At 36.1% G+C, this 22,347-nt stretch overlaps 1 protein-coding gene across 1 annotated transcript in view; it reads left to right on the forward strand.

Moving 5' to 3' along the window:
* Positions 1 to 22,347, forward strand: part of LOC577809 (solute carrier organic anion transporter family member 4A1) — a 67,600-nt gene that overhangs the window by 25,835 nt on the left and 19,418 nt on the right. Inside the window, exon 3 of the mRNA XM_030974842.1 lies at positions 4,290 to 4,389. Coding sequence (XP_030830702.1) covers positions 4,290 to 4,389 — 100 coding nt within the window. The remainder of the gene's footprint in view (positions 1 to 4,289; positions 4,390 to 22,347) is intronic.

A 22,347-nucleotide genomic window follows, 5' to 3' on the forward strand; every position in this document is an offset into this window, starting at 1 on the left:
CTCTTCCTTCTCCTCCTCCTTCTCCTCATCCTCATTACCATCATTGTCATCATCCCTGTCAACTTCATCATTGTCAACTTCATCACTGTCACCTTCATCACCATCAATATATTACATCATCATCTTCCTCATTGACCATCCTTACTTATCATCATCATCTTGCTCCATGATGTAGTTGAGTGATTCACTAACTGATTGAATCCGACATTGATTATTTCCCCATATCACCCTCCCTGACAAGGCTGACCATGGTCACACAGTGGGGATGCTAGACCAAGCAAGGCTAGACTTGGGGGAGAAGTCCAGTGACAGGGATGAGCCTACTTTGAAGGACATCACTGGGACATGTGTCCATCCCTCCTGATGAAAAAAACAGTCTGAAACTTTATTATTATTGTTCTTGTTACCTTGACCTTACCCTCATATAACCATGTAATGTTGAGAAATGCTATTTTCATACTCCTACATTTTGTGTGGCTATAGCCTGGAACTGCTCATCAAATTTTGTTTTACAACCTATATAATATTTTTTTAGTAACCTCACCTTTTATTCAATGTTTTCATCCATTTTTCAACATGGTGTAACTTTCCTTGGACCTTTAAAATACTTTGGGCAGTTTAAAATGCCCTAATTATTTTTGATTTATATAAGCCCATCCAATATATTGCATAACAAAAATCATATTTTTATTTAAAGTAAAATTCAAAGTGGATCCATAAAATATTTTTAAGTACAGCTCATATTGAAATGAACAACAAACTTGTTAAGTAAATCTGTACTAGTTGGTACAATATGCTGGAAAACCTTCAATAGAAACTATGTTTCCATTTAAAAAAGAAATGCGCTCTTGAATGGTAGAATATAATCTCCAGCTTAAGTATAGAGAGATGATCAAATCATCTATTCCATAGGCATACACGTTGGAATGACTGACGTGACAGTTTGTTTCCTTGACTTTAAATCCTCTGATTGAAATGGTAAAAAGGAAAAGAAACAGCAGGAGTCTTGAGGGATAGAAAAAAAAATGAAGTAAACTTCTGCAAGTCAATCTTTGCCCAAGGTCTGGCAGAAACTAATCAAAAAGAAGACTCTTTCCAATTTGCAAAAATGTGACATTTCCTCTCGCTAAACTTGATATCTCAACATTTCTTTTTGAACTAGGCCAAATGTTTACACCCTTCCTGTAATCATTGGAAATCATGAACATCTTTGATCAAGGTTGCTTATTTTTATATTTAAATGCCAAGTTGGGTGATCGCGTAATACTCCAAATGATATCTGTGACGTGGGTCTAGCCATTGAGAGGCTGCTGGTATGATGGGGTAGGGGGGAGGGGGGAGGGGGGAGGGGGGGAGGGGGGAGGGGGGGAGGGGGGAGGGGGGGGGATGGGGTACTGACGGTCTGACTACTGTAGGTGGATGAAATGGGAAACAAGAAGATTATCTAGTGGGATGAGTAGTGCAAGGGTGTGGAATAGAAAGGGAAGGAAGTCATTTTATGTTAATGTTTCTTTCCCCCACTTTCTAATAATATCGCAATTTTTAAAATAATATCGAAATTGAAGTATATCTTTAGTAAATACATTGGTCTATGCAGAAAGAAGTCAAAGCTATTATGAATTATACAATGAGTCTTTATTTTTTCTTCTTTCTTGGTTTTTGTCCATTGTTGAAATCATAATTCCATTAGGCCTACGGACTTACACATCACACAAATACATTGATCTATACCGTTATAAATCCAGGCTATTATAAATACAATAGACCTTTAACTTTTCTTTTTTTCTTGGATAGCTGAAATCATAATTTATATACACATATTAATTGAATACATCAATCTATGCTGTAAATAATGTGGGCTCTTAGAAATATAATGGGACTAAAATTGTCCTCTATTTCTTGGTTGCCTCTATCACATTCAAACGAATGCATTGATTCAAACCACAATAATTCTAGGCTATTAGACACACAATAGGCCTACAACTTTCTGCTGTTTCTTCTTTGGGTTATTTCTTGCCAAAATAAAAATCCCAGCATGTAATCAGTGAACACATTGATATATGCTATAAACAATCTAGGCTATTAGAAATACAATAGGTCTATAAGTTTCCAATGTTACTTATTGTAGATTTGTTTATTGCGGAAATAAAAATTCCAGCACATATTCAATCGTTGTCGTAAATCATATAGGGGCTAGGTTTTTAGAAATATGATAGGCCTATAAACATTTCTTCCATTTCTTGGCTTTATTTATTGCAGACATAATTGTTGAGAGTTTGTAAATCAAGTGTCGTTAGAAATGCCCTTTAACATCCATCATTTTGATACTGTAATTCAATGCTAACAAGTGAAGGACTGATGTTTGTCTAACATACTGTTGGGACTTGGGGAGTGGTTATTGGAGCTGTTTGCGTAGAATCATATTAAGGCTAGGCCTGATATTTGATCGTCTAGTAATAAGAGTAAATATGTATTCTCTCTGTCAACTTTATAGGTCAGTGACAAAGACATGCGCTGCTACATGAAGGAATGTTGTTATTCAGTTTATTCATGACTGCCTCAGAACATGTTGTATTTTACCTTTCATGTTGTGGGCAGCATGCTAGTCCCCTGTAGGAATTGAATGTCATCATGTTTTAAGAGCCAGAAGGTGTGTTAAAGATAAGCTTGAGTTCTGATAGAATAATAGAAAATTGATTAAAGATGATTTCCAGCAAGTATTTGTGAGTTTGTTAGTGGTTCAAATAATCAATCTACTGAAGGATAAACAATCCAGAATGAATTATAGCCATGTTCTCTTGACATACGATTCCCATACCATGCAGAGCTCAAGATTAGCTTTACTGGTAATCTATTCAGGCTCCAAACAGATAGTGTAGTTTGAAAATAATAAATCTTTCTTTCTCTAATGAAACAGAAATGTAGGCCTATATCACGTACCATCAATTATTCATTTATTTTACAGGAATAGATCGAAAAATGTTCACTAATGATAGATAATATGATGCTTTGTAGCTTCATGACAAAGGTTATCTTTTGAATAATTTAGATTCGTGTTTGAATATGTTTTGTTTAATTATTTCTTGATTTGAGCCAAACCTTTTCTGATTTTATATCCACATTCATTCATATTTACTTAACTTTTATCACATATTGTCCATTGTTATGCACAAGAATAAAGAAAATGCAAACTTTTGTAAGTGGAAGACACCCACACCAAACGATTCATTGACAACGTCGCCAAGATTTCACGTCAGTCCGACGTCTCAAGTTCGCTGTTAGCAGGCACGCCCACCCGTTACCTTGCACAATGCGTAGCTGTGAGAACGGAGGTAGACCGCAGGTTGGATTTCATGGACTTTTAAACTTGAACAGTACCTAACCCAAATGCCTTTGTCTGCATTTATTCCCAAGATAGAATACACCATTATCCAAATACAAACAAAATCTTCAATGAAAATTTGATCCGCTTGATTTAGTGCATCAAAGACATACAAGGATATCTGTATTATACTTTTTTCTTTTCCCATAAATTACCTGTGTTTGTTCTGTGGTTTTTGATGTGTGGGTTGGCATTTTTTCAATAGAGAAGATACAACAGGCAATATCTCACTCACGTCATTCAAATTTGTAAGCAATTATGATGACCGCAGTTTTCTGGTTAAAGATTGATTTGAAATGGACACCTCACAGTAGATATTAGACGCAGGCTTAGAGATTCTTGTCAGTAGGCCTATGTACCAAACAGCAGGTGTGTTATTTCTTTCAGATAATTATGGAAATATATATTTGATACAGGCGTTTGCTTGACGCTCGACTATATGAAAAACAAAGACATACTTTAGTATCCCTTTCAAAAGCTAGAGCAGTGAAATTTTCTGTGGTTCAATTCATTATTAACAGCAGCGATGCATTATTCAAATATTGAGTGTCGGTCTGTCGGAAATGACATATTCCAACATTTTTGCGATTGTAGTTCAGAATCTGAATGCATAATCAATATTAGATTTTTTTTTAATTTTGAGGGAAGGGGGGGGGGGGGGGTTACATTAGGAGGTTTAAGATTTGTAAGGTGAAAGGGGTAAATTCACACTTTTACAACTTTTACATCTTTTATCCATGGGACATACATGTATGTATCCGGTATGTGTGCCATATTTAATCATCTGAAGTTCCTCCCAATATTTTTTCTTTATTCAAATAACTTCTATGTAACCTTCCATCCGCCAATGAAAATGAAAGTCATTAAACCATGTCATTATTTCTTTCTTCACATATTTTCCCTGCAGGAATCTTCAATGGGGCGTCTCTACTTGGCCCAGCCTTCGGCTATGTGCTCGGAGGGATGTTTCTTAGCATCTATACAGACCTTGGCGTTGACCACGAAAGGTAAAGATGATCACTCATCTAAGTCTCATTCACATTTAATGTCGTAACTAACCACCCCCTCCCCCCCCCCCCCCAAAAAAAGGCGCATCAAAAACATATTGGCATACAAATATTTAGGCGTAATGTGCTCCACATCTCTGTCACTTATTACACACAGACGTCTTGGTACGCTTATTCGGGGCCTGTATACTTGAGCACATATATCTGTTTACCTCCAATTTGCCATTCATGTAAAATAGTTGTTATTTTCCTGGAGCATTTTTTGGTTTTGGGGGGGGGGGGAGGGGGGAGGGGGTAGCCTACTGTGTCATGTCTGAAAGAGGTCTAAGAATGTGAGGGGGAGGTCTTGAGTATTGGTCTTGAGTAGGTCGAAAGTTTCTTACTAGTTCTTCAAATGTCATGTTTGCTGCTGAAGCTTGATATGTAAACATGCACTTTAGGGCTGATGTCAAATGCTCCTACAGATGGTTCCTGTGATGATCGCTTAGGGGGATTTACGTAGCCCAACTCAACACCGAATGTACTCTTGATTGTTCTCCTTCTTGTTCTAGTTCTTGTTCTACTTTAAAAGCCTTTCCACTTAGAGACAGTTGCTTGAAATAGAAAGCATCATCATTTGGTTATTTTTGTTGCGAGAAAAAAGGGGAGAGTTCGGTGCGTCAAAGTTTTGAGATTGATGTAGTACCAGATATACTCCTGAAGGTCATGACGCTAGATCAATGTATTTGTTTACAAACAAGAGCTTGTAGTGGTTCACTCCGACCCCTCAGCGGTTTGTCTTTCTGTCAACATGTTCAGAATCCTTCTTACCCTTTTTACCAGGAAACTCACTCTCCGCAAAGTGTGCCAAGCCCGGCTACCTGCGCTTACCTGCACGGAAGCACTTGGTTACCCCTGATACCGTTTGTGTGAATGTGTTGCCATGGTAACGTAGTACCTGGTGGTTTTGGGATGGTGGGTTGGTGATTGGCATCTGACCAAGCTCAGATTTTCATTAATGAGATAAGCACATGGCCGGAGGCAACAAATTGTAAACAAGAAACATGTGCCATGCAGGAATGTGTGGCATGTTACTATGGTTACCTCAGCTGTAAACAATGGCAATTGAAACTGAAACTAGTTTGGAAAGTTTAAAAGTACTACTTTTTCTTTTTCTCTGTCTGCTACTGCTCCTACCAATGGTACTACTACTGCTCCTACTAATGGTACTACTACTACTGCTGCTGCTGCTGCTGCTGCTACTACTACTACTACTACTACTACTACTACTACTACTACTACTACTACTACTACTACTACCACTATTAATTACTACCACCACCACCACCACCACCACCACCACCACCACTACTCCTACTATTCCTACTGCTACTGCACTTCTGCTTCTACCATTTAAACTACCACAATAAATTTTTATTTTTATTCAACTTTATCTGTTTGAAAGTATTTTGTAGGTTTATTTGTAGAGAAATGAAATACTTGTCATAGTATTACCTCAAACTCTTTTCATATATTTGAAAGTCAGTTCTTAAAAGGTTGCAAACTTGATAGTCTTTAGTTCGACGACAGGCACAATTAGTGCAATGAATGCAGAAGGGAAGTATTAAGAACCAAGATAATTTAGAATTGGCATGGTGTAAAAACCCCACTAATAAAGAGGTCAAGAACCTGCAACATTCCATGCCTAACTTCTCTCTTTCTGCATTGGAATGACCCCCAAAAAGCCAACGCTTTTGAGACAGATCCAACAGGTGAGGTTTAATTAAATTAAGGTGTGAATACTTGGTGTCTTTCATCCCAGGTTAAAAACTAATATAAAAACAAATGCCAAGAAAAGGTGTGCAGATTAACACCTTTTTCCAATATGACATGATTGATAGTCACGGTCTTGTTCGTCTCTCCTTTGACATCTTTCCTCATTTTCTCATTATTCTTCACCTTTTTCTGTTTTTCAGGGCTCTGCACTTACTCCTTTTTTACAGGGCGTGTGGATTAAAAGTTTAAAGATATGTGCATGATGCTTCTGTCAGAATTTTGAAAACAATTTGGGCTCATGTGCACTGGTTCATGTTGATGTAAAACCTTGATTTGTACTCCTATTTTCTCTTCATATTTCCTTTGTACCTTCATTTTCTGTTATTAATTCACTTTTTTTCTTTTGAAATTCTTCATCATTTTGTCATTATTAATCATTTTGTCATTATTCATTGATTTGATTTTTTGTGTGGATATGGTTCTTCTAGTCTTCTGCTTCACTAATATATGCATTCCTAGATGCAAGTACCTTTTCATGGGAACTTTTATATACAACATTTAGCAGAAATAATACTCTACTTGTTGTTATAATTTGTGTTCAGCCCAGAGAATGCTACTTCTTGCAGTGTCTCATGTGCAGATACATGCACAGAAGCAATGTACCATAGTGTGTTTGGAATATACCAAAGAGAGGCTTTAGCAAATTATTGTAATTTGACAATCCGCTCTCTGCCGATATTTCCCCGGTCATTCACACGTTTGAATGGGTTCAGTGACTCTGTTTTCCTGCATGTGGTCAGAGAAGTGGGAGGAATAGATACTCTTATGCTGCTACGGTCACTGATAAAGACAAGTGTTCTCTTGTCTCGTTGTCCTTGATTACTTCGCAGTGATTTTGAAGGATATTGATTTTGTCAGAACCAAGTGAAATCTAGGTGTCCAAACTAAATGTATCTGCAAATTCAATGCAAAATATTTTTTCTTTCTTTTTTGCACACCTTCATCATTTGTTTTGTTTTGTTTTGTTTTAAGCATTGTGAATTTATTTGATAGCTATTACTATATTCTACTTTTGTATCATGTTTCTCTTCATGCCCTTTATTCATATACAATGTATATAAAGTTTCATATAATAAAATCAATTCGAGCAACCCTATTGATATAGTCTTTTCCTTAGGCACTCTCCCCTCTTCTTGTTATACATAGATTTTTTACATAGGTATGTTTTTTAGATAAATGTCATTTGTTATGGTCTAATAATTAGAAATGGCTTCATACTAAACACAATATCATTAACACAATTTTTCTTTCATATTTTTAAAGTTACCTGGTATGTCAATTTTTTATCACTCACTTTTAATTTATTTTTCATTTCATTTCCATCAAACCATGTTTGTTCCAATCCTCAAAAGTACCGTACAATCTTATTCAATGCACCGTAATTGATTTCTTGCTTGCACTTTGCGAAGCTCTTGTCTCGTCCTCTCCCTAGTTTTTCTTTGTCTATTTCCCTTCCCGTGTCTCAGACTCAATTCTGATCCCTGATGCCCAATTTCTCTCTCTTCCTCTGTCTATAACTCAATTCTTCCTCCAAGTTGAATATCATCCGAGGCCCTGCGGACTCACCGACCTGCATCCAGGCATGGACCTACTTTCAGGCCAATCTTCGCTGACTGAACCACTATCTAATCAAATTTTCAATGTGAATTGATCTTAAGTGGGTCAAGCAGAAAATAGACCCAGTATAGTCAGAACGATATTCCAAGTAGCCTGACTTGTTGAACAGCCCCCCCCCTCTCTTTTCTCCCGCCCCTCTCTCTGTGTCTCTTCTCCCCCCCCCTCTCTCTCTCTCTCTTCTCCCCCTCTCTCTCTTCTCTTTCTACCCCTTCCGCCCCACTCTCTCTCTTCCCTCTCTTTCTCTCCTCCCTCTCTCTCCTCCCTCTCTACCCCTTCTCTCTCCCTCTCTCTCCTCATCTCTCCCTCTCTCTCCTCATCTCCCCTATCTCTCCTTCTCTCCCCCTATCCTCAAACTAGAGAAAAAATATATTACTCATCTATAGTATACTTGAATGCACAAGCCTGAATGCAGGGTTAGCTCTCACAAACTTTAATCTCCTTGAACTCTGTTTCCTGGAAGGCTAGACACTTGCTTCTTGATTTTATTTCTGACCAAAACTTATCTCTTTTCCTGGCCCTCTGACTTAATTTTAGAGTGCCGTCTTGTCTCTTCTTGAATGTCAATACAACATCTAGAAGTAAAAATGTAGATTGGCATGTATTCAATTAATTGTTGCAGTGGTAGGGGAAATTGGGTTAATTTAGAAATGGGCATGGTGTTTCGGTTCTTTGTGTTGGGAAACCATGTTAATCCCCTGCATTTCTTTTCATTTCTTATCATTTCATCTCCAATTGAGGCTTTCCTCAACTCTTGTCCTAGCTTTCTGCCATTTGCAACTCCTTTTACAGCCTAATTGACTGGTGTTAAAGTCAATTTCTTTAAAGAGCTTGGGTTTTAAGTAAGCATGTTTGTTTTTATCATTACACCCCAATTTATTAGTTTTATCACCAGATAAAGAATATGTGGTGCTTACAACTTATGTAATTTTTTCCAATCATTTTTGTTTAGGGGAGGGGGAGGGGGAAGGGGGAGGGGGAGGGGGAGGGGGAGGGGGAGGGGGAGGGGGAGGGGGAGGGGGAGGGGGAGGGGGAGGGGGAGGGGGGGGGAGGGGGAGGGGGAGGGGGAGGGGGGGGAGAAGACCATGCCAAATAAAATTTTGGACACACTGTATTTGAATGTACTTGTTGACAGGCCAATAATTAGCAGTGAAGATTTGATTAATTTTTGTTTTCAATTTCACAAAATGCCTTTCCTTACCAAAGTTTATTAAGATGAATGATAGCATGCATGGGAAATAACATTACCTGTACGATTTAAAAAGTATTTATCAATATTATCCCTTTTGACTTGAATGCACTTTTAATGAGAATAGAAAAAGATGAGAGAGAGAGAATGAGAAAGGAGAAAGAAAGGGAAGATGAGAGAGGGAGAAGGGAGAGAGGAGAAGGGAGAGAAATAGAGAGGGGGAGAGAAGGGAGACAGAGGGAGGGGGGCAAATGCTTTAGAGCTGACCTTGGTATAAGACGCTTTCAAATCTTTAAGGATACTCTGTAAAATTATTGATTAAATAAGATGCAGATTTCATGTTTATCTCTCCCCATCATGAAGCACGAATCCCATGTGCCCCAAATGTGTTTTACTTTATCTGTCTCTCTCAGCCCTGCGTTCATCACCGCTCCACATTCGTAGCAGATGTATCTAGAATGAGTAATGATGACCTGTATGTAATTACACAAAAGTGCAGAGCTGAGAGGGATGATGATGAAACATCAGAAATACAAACCTAGATATCATATTTCTGGGGGGTTTCCTCAAAAGATAAAGTTGCAGTTGATGGCACTCTGACTTAAGGATTAAAGGCCCACTGCACTACTTGTAGCTACTTGCGCCCTCTATATAACAAACAATGCCTAATCGGTGACCATTGGTCCCCCATGATCCTCTTTTTCTTATGTTAACTGAGAGCTGAGTTGATGAGATAACCAGCTGTCCAGTGACCTTGCAGGGCGCTCTAATCCCTCCTGTAAACTACGGCAGATAAGCTTCAAAGCCTCTTTCAAGATTATCTCATTTTTTCATTTCATTCTAATGCCATTTTATTTGATTCACAGGACCAGCATTTTCCAATATTAGTTAATTACATTATTATTTTTTATTAAACTAGATTTTTTTTAAACTGAATTTCCTGTTACTTGTTTATTGACAACTGCATAGGTAATGAAATCAAATACAATAAGTCCTTTTGATAACATTAGAGTTCACACTGTTTTGTTTTCAAAAAACTAGTGTTCACATTAAAAAAAAAAATCTTTGTTATTTGGTATGGAATTCATGCTTTTAAAAATGCTTGTTTTAGGGGGTATTGAAATTATCAGGTGTTGAATAGGTGAGTCGCTAGTTTATTCATCTTTTCATTCTATATTTCATCTAAACATCGCTTTAATCAAATTATTTTTTAAATGTATACATTAATTCGTCCTTGTTTTCACGAAGTGACGGTAGTGAGGAAAATCGTAACGCAAAGTGAATGCAAATTTTTTTCACTACCGTCACTTCGTGAAAACAGCGACGAATTGTTACATGGGCAATATCAGGTTTCATTTTTCATCATGTGATTCATTTTCAACTTTCACACATTTTTCAAAGATTTCTTATCTTATGTCCCAGGTTACCTATCAACTCCAGAACATAGATTTGTAGATAAGGGATTAATCACCTCATCCCATGTGTGGATGATAGAAAAGATGATGATGAGATTAGCCTTGAAGTTAAATCTGAAGTTAGGACATCCTTCCATGTAACCTTCTGCCTGGACTTTCCAGTTCTAAAAATCATGTACTTTAATTAGTTTGAGAGGGTCCCAACATTTTTTTCTTCTTTCTCCAAAATATATATATTTTTTTTAAAGTATCAATCGTTCCGTGGAATATCGCCTATTCGGAGATAAGCTAGAACAAAACTTCCTCTTCGTCTTCTCTGTTGAATCTATCTTATTTCTTATATTTCCTTTAAATTCAGCTATTCTGAATTTGGAAAATATCCTCTCTTCCATTCTCTCGTTATGCTCTCTCCTTCTCTTCCTCTTGTCCCCTGTGCCACATTGTTGTGTCCCTCTTTGTAGTATTTCTCTCATAGCCACTTCTCCCACTCCTCTCTTTCTATTCCTCTCTCTCTCTCTCTTTCTCTGGTGACAAAATGCATGTTTTATCATGAGAATTGTCATGTATTTCTACATTTTTACCCTAGCTCTTTCTTTTTTCCCTCATTTTTTAATAATAGAGCTGTTTCAGAGCTTTTAATACGTTAATTTCTCACCGTGCACTCATATTTTTCACTGCCTCTCTTTATTGTCTTACTCCATCGTGACATATCAAGTACATTAATGACATCAGAAGTGTAACATTCCACGAGTTCACTATCCTCTCTGCTGCTGCCAGAGTAATTGACTTAAGTAATATAATCAAACAAGAGTCTTGAGAGATCCAAAGGGAAGGATTCGAGGAAGGATCTCCATGACAAAGAAAAATTACAATGGGTGTCAGAGCATGGTATTGTCAGAGACATTAGGTATGTCTTCATCAGCTCAATATTGCCAAATAGCCCCCTATTTCTGATTTGGGAAATAATCCTGAAGTTACAAATCTCGTCTTTATCAGCTTGAGACTCAACCTCGAAACGTGAAACTCGAGCAAGAGATATTTTTGCTCTGCATTCGCACAAAAGTGTGAGTCTCCCGGCTGGTGAAGGCGCACCGGACAAATAGCGGGATTTTTTTTGCAAACTAGCCCAAGATATCTTGGGATGATTATCTCGACCAAATATCCTGCTAATTGCAACGTCATGCTGATGAAGACACAAATTAACTAGATATTGCGATCGAGATAGTTAAAATAGCGGGATATTTGGCAATCTCGAGCTGATGGAGACAGACCTAACAAGAGATTTCAGAATTCCCTATTTGGGATCTGTGACAAACTCTGAGGCACACAGGGTATTTACACTTGCCCATAATTTCCAAATTTAAAAAAATCTTTCAACAAATTATTTATGAAACTTATTGTCCATATTTAGCTTTTGTTAGAAATAAGATAAGTTCAGCTTCACATTTGTACAAATACATATTGTTTTGACTCACAAATATGCACCCAATTTGAAAATATGAAGATTATCAAAATTTAAATTTCTTATTCTTTCTTAGTTATTTGATGCAATGTCCAGATATTTCTAAGAGCTAACATTCGAACAAAAATAATAATATAGAATCATGGACTACAGAAAGATATATAAGTAAATCAGAATCATGTTTCCTTCAAATTTTGTAATTTTGTAAGCACTATGGTACTTGTTGTTTAAAGAAAATTGTTGCTCCTTATTAATCAATATTATTAATTATTATTATTGAGAAATGTATGAATGAAAAACTCATAAAGAGATGTATTTTGTAATGGAAGTCATGGTAAGATTCACAAGTATATTATTAGGACATTATATTTCATCTCACATTGAGTACTTTAGTGAAGAGAAAGTTGTGAGGTCACACATAATTATACTCTTCGTAAGAAGTAGAAGACTTTGGAATGGGAAGGGATCTAACAAAGCTGTATCCTTCAATCTAATCATCGCAATGAGATAATTCTTGTCATCTTCCCGAATTCTCGCTTTGATATTCTTGTCTGTTGGAGAGGTCAAGGCACTCCTTTTGTGTCTATGAGGAAGGAAAGAACAATGAAACTTTGTTTGTGGACTTGATTGGTCGGTGGTTTGCTCAAACCAAACGCGCTGTTTGCGTGTGACCTCAAAAAGAGAGGTTTTGGACACTTTGAGAGAAGGGGATGATTTAGCTTTTTTAATATGAGCAATGCTGAGGAATAAGGACAAAAGTGAATGAACTGTTATATGTGTTAAAGGTAATACAAAGTTTTGGTATGGGGTCATGAATTTGATTCAAATTAACATATTGGAAGCATATGCGATCCTACAATATTCAGTGATCGTTGTCGCGGTTGAAATCGAGTCTAAAGTTATGAAATTGTTAATAATACACCCTTCATGTTGTATAGCTCCCTCTCAAGGTCAAGATTATAATTAGACTATAAAACAATGTTTCTTGACTAAAATCTACCGATTAGCTATTCTCGTTTGGAACTTATATATCACAACTACATATTCTGAGATTTTCATGGTCGCAGCTACCATTGGACGGCCGTAGGGGTTATTTGAAAATTTATCAAAATTTACCGGGAGCACCTGTAAATTTCTATATTCAATTTTTCTCGAAAGCAGAAGTGTTTTAGGTGCTAATTGTTCTAGTGCTTATAATACATCCATCCACAGGGGCATCCAAATATATCAAAATTTCAAAGAATCACTTTCCAATCAATTTTCAAAATTGCCCAAAACTTTGTACTACCTTTAAACTTTAGAGAGGAAGGAAATAAAGGCATGAGTTTACATGTTTTCTTCATCAGATCTTTCATCTTGTCTAGTAAAATTAATCTCTCTTCAAAATGATTTTTGCCTCCCTCTTGTCCGTATCATTTTAAATCATGGTGAAACCAATATTTGTGATTATGTTACTTCCAACTCCTTTATGTAGCATGAAAACCTTCAACAATTTGAGCATTTTTATTTTCAGAAGATGCTTTTTTTGCTTGTTTTTTTTAAGGCCTGTATAATAAGCATCAAACTGATATTCAAATGCATCATAGCTGCAAGGAAAAACGAAAACAGACAAACTTCACTAATATTTAGTATCTTTACAAAGTATCTTATAAACTCAGGAAGTTTCCTCAATCAAATCAACTAGCTAGATTTATTACCAGGGGTGTCTTAAAATGATTACAGCATGGCAGCACAAAATACATTCAAACATGTGTCATATTTCTGGGCACGATTTCAGTAAGTGTTCTTTTGATAATGTTTAAACACGAATAATTTGTAAAGATGTTTATTTTCCTTTGCACTAATACATGATGCACATGTCATGTTACTTATGATTCACCCCATAAATATCCAACCATCTGAGAAGTTTCTTAATATTCTCATATCCGTGCAAAGTACAAATTTATGTTAGAAACCAACAATAACAAACAAGCTGTGGGACTGTTGTGAATTTTCCACCACCCACCGAATGGTTCAAGATCTCTGGCAATCTTTCTGTCAAGGTTGCTTTGAAAGGGTTCATGCTCAATCTGCCTACCAGATGTAGGGAAGACTTTCCTCCATGTTTTACTAATATTGCATGTTAGATGCTAATAAAAACTAAGAACTTACTACCCTGGTTCAAGGTTAAGTATTACGAGATGCATTAGACCCAGGATCTTCAGATTAGGCTTTCTCATCCATGTCAGTATCTTTGTTAATCTCTCTTTCTCTCTTTATTTCTGTCTGCCTATCCCTCTCCGACACATGTCTCCCACTGTCCTCTTCTCTTCTTGCTTCTCTGCCCTCATTTTTGTATATCCATCCCTCTCTCTCTCTCGTTATGTCTTTCTCTCCCTTTTATTCCCTGGCTCTTTATCTGTCTCTTTTGCTTTTCTTCTCTAATTTACTCTCTTTCTATCTCTCTGTTACTGTTATTGTAAAATTACATTATTCCTGGATATATGCAGGATTCCTTTAGATCATTTGCATTTGCATTTATATTTGATACACAAGTTAACAGGTAGCCTGAAATGTAATGGAATTTACTGGAAATCTTCCAAATGGTAATTTTTGAATATTTGACAATACATATTTTGAATATTGAAAAAAAGTATGAAAGATTTTTCTGATATTTAAAAGGGAACATTAAAAAAAAAAAGGCTATAGAAGTTCAGAATCCTACCTTTTCACATTAAAAAGAAAGTTTCATTCCTATTCATTAGTTTTCCCTTTAATTGTGATTGGTTGCTATGTGAAAGCATAAACATTTGTTTTCTGGTAAGACATCTCATGAAAGTTCATCCAAGTGTTAAAGAGAAGACCAGCTTGTTGTCTCCTGTCTGATGATAGTAGTAATAAGAACATGGGAACTTAAACCTCAGTCACACAGCCAAACTGACTCCACAATGGCTCCAAAGCCACAAAGTCTTGGACTTTTGGAGGTAATGTCATTTTTCACTCTGCCTGCTATTGTTTGGTGTCTGTCTCGTTGGTGTGACAGGGTTATCATTCCATAGGTTCAAGGTGATTTATCACAGGATACAGCCACCTGCAACAAGGCCAATTTGTCTCTCCCACATCTGGTAAATCAGTGAATTCATTGGGCTTGCACTGAACTTGTACTTAGATATACAGTTTTCCCCCCATTTCTATTATTAAATTATAATCAGTAATCCATTTACATACATTTCATTCAAAAGGGGTTCAGTTGCTAATAGATTCTTCTTCTCACACACTTTTACCAGTGAATCTACCTTTAACACGATCACAACTACTTTTAAAAAGTCATCTCAGTTTCCACTGTAGTGAACTTCAGACAAATTGATAGTTGAGAAAAAACAAAAACTATGCCTTATATATACTAACAATTAAGCATGATAAAATCCCTCCTTATGTCTTGATATAGTCATTTTAAAGTTGCGTCCTACATGATTGTAATTAAACTCTGACTTTAATTTACATTGAAGTTGTGACAAGTCTATTTTCCTGTAACATTTATTTAACATCCCTTTAACCAAATTGCAAGACTTTTCAAAAAGTCCCCTCAAGTTCAATTTTAATTTCAATACCCTTTTTATTTATACCTGTATAACCTTAAAAAAAAATCATGTTTGTATGTAATATGTCATTATTACATTTTCACATTTCAAAAGGCAATGGAAAAGGCCATTGAAATTACCTGTTGTTGATTTCTTGAGATTCTTTGCGATTACATTTCATGTTCATAGTATGATGATTACATATTCACAGTCAAAGAGTCGCACCTTTCTGTCATATCTTATCAACTCACCGACAGAGCGGGCTTTTGACATTTGAGATTGACATTTCTATTTCCTCGGAGTAAATTACCGGCGTCATTAAGGGTCTGGCAGACCGAGGCTAATTACTATAAAGGTCAGCCCGGTCGGGTCAGTCAGTCGTGCCGTTACTGCCTAATGAAGATATCTTAAAAGGGCAATAATTACCCCCATTGCATGTAGGTTTATTTCGTAGCTTGAGTCTTTAAAGCAATTTACCACATACTAAATATAATTAAATTATCATTCTGAGATCTTAAGCCAGTATGATAAGCACTGCATTGTACTTAAGATATTAGTGGTGACCATTTGTTCAATGATTCATTAATTACCTTCTATTCATTCTTTTAAATGATTTCAACTTCTTTTGTAAGCACATATTTCTTTATAGGTTATAGATGCAAAAAAAGAAAGAAACATAACTTGTTTCCAATATTCTGTTTCATGAGATTTCGTCATTAATATTTATTTGTGTCATTATTCTCTTTTTCTTGAAAGTCCAGACATGAAAAGAATAACTTAATAATAAAAATCAAATCTGGGAAGCAGCTTATTATTGAATTTTAGTTTCTTCATGTTGAATATGGCAGCCAAAAAATCTCCCACAAATTAGCATCTGCTGCTTCTCAGAAAACCAATCGCTGGCATTTAAAAGAAAAGGAAAGACTTGTGGAATCATACAAAATATAATAACACTAATTTCCACACAGAAGAAATGACGTACTTTCTCTTTTCGTGCACATTTTATAGGAGACAAGAGGTAAGGAACATTGAGCATGGCTTCATCAATCTCGATTGTCAATTTGTAATGCATACCTTTTTGAGGAAACTTCGTTATATTTCATTCATCCTCATCCTGTTTTAGTCGTACAGTATTACTCACATGGTTTAATCATTGCTCTTGTATTCATGAAATATAACATGTCGAAGAGGATATCAAGGGGCATCTGATTTCATAAGACAACAAACTTTATTTCTATTTTCATTCTTAACCAGGCTTATTCATGAAGATATCTCAAGATAAGCCGCAGGCCAAGGAAGAAACCTGAAGATATTCCTCAAGGATGTAGTTCCTATCTTTAAATTACAACGTAAAGTAGTACAAGAAGAAAGATCTGCTTTCTGTTAGTAATTATCTCAGAAATGGGTCAGGATTACCCAATGGAAAACTTTGTAGATGCGAATGGAAATGAAATTATACAATACCCTAATGTATGATCTAGAAAGAAGGAGCATAACATGGTATGAGGTAATTTCCCTAATTTGTTTGGGCGATGATCTTAAGATCATCTTCTTTTCATTAAAAGTCTGGCGTGTTGTGTTGTGTGTGTGCCCTCTGGAGTTGAATGTCCTATCTCTGTCTTAAAATGCTGTCTTAAAAGGCTGTCTTCTGTCTGTCTATTTCTTTATCCCCCTCTCTCTCTCTTCATGTTTCTTGATCTGTCTCTGCCCCTGTCTCCGTATCTTCTTTGTCTGCACCTCTCTGTGTCTCCTGCTCTCCCTCTCCTGCTCCTGCTCTCCCTCTCCCTCTCACTCTTCCACTTTTTTGTCTTTCTCTGTTTTTTTTTTTTTTTTTTTTTTTTTTTTTTAGGGGGGGGGGGGGGATATGTCTACCTCGATAAATGAGAGGCTATGTTTTTGTTTAAACAAGAGTTATCCTGCCCCAACCTCCTGTGCATGATAGATTAACAATATCCTTGATATACATATATCTGTTGGTTTCTCAATCAATAATGGTATCTCAATCAATGCTGGTATATCACTCTTTGTAGCAATACAAAACATTTAACATGCTTTTTGACTTATCATGTCATTAAATGACAATCACTCTGTACATACTTGTATATCTTGAGGAAAGATGTCCACCTGTCCCATTAGGAACAGAAATGTCTTCCACAGATATGATAAGTAGATATTCCTGGACACTTTACTTAACCCACTGCCTACACGAACCGGGTGGCGCCTGTATTAAGCATATGGGGATGACATATTTCGGTAGTCAATAGGGGTAAGCCCATCAAACCCCTTGAAACATGGTATGTTAAAGAATACAAAGATGGATTTGCTTGAACTTTGATTACCTTTTAAAAACTTTCAAAAACATCACCACCCTACTGCTGCTGTTGCTGCTACTTTTAATTGTACAGCTGCTGCTGCTAATTAATGCTGCAGCAGCTGGTGCTACAACAACAACTACTACTACTACTACTACTACTACTACTACTACTATTACTACTACTACTACTACTACTACCACTATTACTACTACTACAACCATTACCATTACCACTACCACTACCGCTACTGCTGTCCCTGCTGCAACGATGACAATGACAATGTCTAGTATTACTACTACTACTATAACAAGTACTACTTCTACTTCTAGTACTATTTACAAATACTAGTACTCTTACTACTCTTACCAAATAAATCATTTGCGTAATTACTTCATATTTAAGTTCACCTCTCGCCTCTTCCCACCCAACCCCTCTATCTCTCTCCATGGTCCTACTAAGAGGTCCATGCTCTCTCTCTCTCTCTCTCTCTCTCTCTCTCTCTCTCTCTTCCCTCTTTCCCCTCTAGCCCTCTTATTTGTTACCTCCCCTCCTCTCATTAAATCTTTACCACATCTCTGTCACATCAAATTTAAAGAAATGACAGATATTTATTGCTCACTTTCCCACCGTGATCTCTGGAAAAGTATTACAGACTGGTAGATAGTGCACCAAACTCTTTGTGACCCTCGTAAGAAAGGGTCACATGAGACTGAAGATGATGATGAAGGGGAATGTACTCATTTTGTGATCTGGTTTTCATTAATGGATAATCTAGGTAAGATGTTGACAGACTGAAGAAAAAAATGATTTCAAGGGAAGTATGATAATTTCTTTGTTTTATTTTGCATCAAGGGCATAATTTTTTTTCTTCCTCTCTTCAATTGTTTTCCTCCTTTCTACAATTGTTTTCTTCAAATTCAACCACATATTTTAAATGGCTTCCACAAGAGTTTCTTGAACTTTAAAACTCATCATTTTTTTTCTCCAAACAGAGTCTGTTCTTCTTGTTAATTCATGATGCCATGTCTTTAATGCCATTTTGCAGATTGGATATATTTGCCTATTTTGGGGGAATATGAATTAAAACTAGATTTGTAATACTTGTTTGGAACAAGTATAGGTGGGCTGATCCAACAAAAAATTGAGACAAAATAAAGGGTACATTTGAAATAGCTTTTTGTCTCAGCTACAACATATTCGGAGTTCAGCGTAAATGAAGCTAACACGACGTAGATATTGCTCGCGAAAGACGGGAATGTAGAATCAAGTTTTGAGAAAAAGTCATGTCCCATAGAGAATACACGCAAAATGTGAAAAAATTGGCATGCCTCCTTTAATCGCAAAAATACGCCATGATGCCTTTGTCAAAATGAAAAATTGTGACAATTGGATTTGTAGAGAATTGTCTCAGCTAGAACATATCAAAATTTTGAAGAAAATTAATCAATTTTTAGAAAGATACAATCAATTTTCCAAAAAAATGCTGACGTCATAATAGGCAAATTGAAATTTTGAGTTCGGAGGCCATTATGATGACGTCATGAGTTAATTGAGGGTCAAATGAGACATGAAATCATATCTCTGATTTATACTCGCTCAAAATATGAAAAAAAATTGGGGTCACCTTGCATCCTAAAGAGCTATAATGGATTTTGCATAGGCATGTTTTTGCCCATATATGCTATGTATTACAAGAGCTCGCGCGCATTGAAATTTATGTTAAACGGTCGATTATTCAATTATTTATAGTCATAAAGAGACAAACATGGTATCAATTTGTTTGTAAGAATATGTGGAATATTATGAAAGAAAAAAAATGTCGATTCTATGGTGTCTAATAGTTTTACGCGCGAAAACGCGCGCGCATGCGCGTGTGCGCGATTTTTTTAAAAATGCTTAGAATGGCCTAAAACGTATGCAAAATGATTTTGAGACGATTTTGAGCATTTCAAAATTTTGCGCGCGGACGTACGCGCACGCGCGCGTTATTTGACCTGAAATTGACCGGACGGATATTGACCTCGATCATTATAAATATGAATGAGAAATACCTTTTGGTTATGAAGATATGATCATGAGTTGATTTTCGTAAAATTTTACAAAATGGCGCCTAGATGACGTCATCAGTGAAGGACAATGTTGAAAACGTTATTGTGCTTTGTACATATGCCTTTACATATGTGTGCCAAATTTCAAGGCATTTGATTGAGCCATTTTCAAGTTATCTTGCTAACAAAAAAGTGGTTAGAAATAAGAAAAATATTTAATAATAATAATAAATAAACTAGACATAATACTTGTTTTGAACAAGTATAGGTGGGCTGGTCAACTTAAATTTGAGACAAAATAGAGCAAAAATAAGCGAGATACTGCTTAAATATTATTAAAAAAACAATATCATGTATATTCAAGACGTAAACGAAATTCACCTTCTAAATGCATAACACGCAAATTATAAAGTTTTGACATGAGGCCTTTAATCGAAATTTTTACTACAATGACGTCATCAAAATGAAAAATGGTGTCGACTGAGCTTGTAGAGAATTGTCTCAGCTACATCATATCGAAATTTGGAAAAAAATCGATCAATATTTACAGAGATACAATCAATGTTACATAAATTTGCTGACGTCATTATATGCAAATTCGTATTTTGAGTTCCAAGGTCATTATGATGATGTCACGATACACTTAATGGCCAAATGAGACATGGAATCATATTTTCGACTCACACTCTATCTAAATATGAAAAAACATTGAAGGTCACGGTTCATTCCAAAGAGCTATAATGGATTTTGTATAGGCATGTTTTTGCCCATATATGCTATGTAATAAAGGGGCTCGCGCGCACGGACATTTATCTTGAATTGACGCTCATCTTGTTATTAATGGTCATAAAAAGATAAACATGGTATCAAATTCCTCGAAAAAATATGAGAAATATCATGAAAGAAAAAAAAATGGCGATTCTATGTTATGTAATGGTGTTACGCGCGAAAACGCGCGCGCATGCTCGTACGAGCGATTTTTTATAAAATGCTTAAAATGACCTGAAACGTATGCAAAAAAAAATTGAGACGATTTTGAGCATTTAATATTTTTGCGCGCGCACTGACGCGCGGACGTACGCGCACGCGCGCGTTTTTTGACCTGAAATTGACCGGACTGATATTGACCTTGATCATGATAAATATGAATAAGAAATATCCTTTGGTTATAAAGATATGATCATGAGATGATTTTCAGAAAATTTCACAAAATGGCGCCTAGATGACGTCATCAGTCAAGATCAAGGTTGAAAACCTTACCGTGTTTTGTCCATATGCCTATACATATGTGTGCCAAATTTCAAAGCATTTGATTGAATCATTTCAAAGTTATCTTGCTAACAAAAAGTGGGTCGAAATAAGAAAAATAAATAAATAACTAGACATATAATACTTGTTTGGAACAAGTATAGGTGGGCTGGTCAACTAAAACTTGAGACAAAATAGAGCAAAAATAAGCGACATACTGCTTACAAATTCTTAAAAAACAATATCATGTAGATTTATAACGTGAACTAAATTCACCTTCTATAGGCATAACACGCAAATTATGAAGTTTTTGACATGAGGCCTTTAATCAAAATTTTCACTATGATGACGTCATCAAAATGAAAAATAGTTATTACTGCGCTTGTAGAGAATTGTCTTAGCTACAACATATCGAAATTTTGAAGAAAATTGATCAATATTTACAGAGATACAATCAATTTTACATAAATATGCTGACGTCATAATATGCAAATTCGTATTTTGAGTTCCAAGGCCATTGTGATGATGTCACGATACACTTAATGGCCAAATGAGACATGAAATCATATTTCCGACTCATACTCTATCTAAATATGAAAAATAATTGAGGATCACGGTGCATTCCAAAGAGCTATAACGGATTTTGTATAGGCATGTTTTTGCCCATATATGCTATGTATTAAAAGACCTCGCGCGCACTGACATTTATCTTGAATTTACGCTCATCTTGTTCATAATGGTCATAAAGAAATAAACATGGTATCAAATTCCTTGAAAAAATATGAGAAATATCATGAAAGAAAAAAAAATGGCGATTCTATGTTATGTAATGGTGTTACGCGCGAAAACGCGCGCGCATGCTCGTACGAGCGATTTTTTATAAAATGCTTAAAATGACCTGAAACGTATGCAAAAAAAAATTGAGACGATTTTGAGCATTTAATATTTTTGCGCGCGCACTGACGCGCGGACGTACGCGCACGCGCGCGTTTTTTGACCTGAAATTGACCGGACTGATATTGACCTTGATCATGATAAATATGAATAAGAAATATCCTTTGGTTATAAAGATATGATCATGAGATGATTTTCAGAAAATTTCACAAAATGGCGCCTAGATGACGTCATCAGTCAAGATCAAGGTTGAAAACCTTACCGTGTTTTGTCCATATGCCTATACATATGTGTGCCAAATTTCAAAGCATTTGATTGAATCATTTCAAAGTTATCTTGCTAACAAAAAGTGGGTCGAAATAAGAAAAATAAATAAATAACTAGACATATAATACTTG

Source organism: Strongylocentrotus purpuratus, unplaced genomic scaffold, assembly GCF_000002235.5.
Source record: "Strongylocentrotus purpuratus isolate Spur 01 unplaced genomic scaffold, Spur_5.0 spur5_scaffold_7, whole genome shotgun sequence".
NCBI classification, from domain to species: Eukaryota; Metazoa; Echinodermata; class Echinoidea; order Camarodonta; family Strongylocentrotidae; genus Strongylocentrotus; species Strongylocentrotus purpuratus.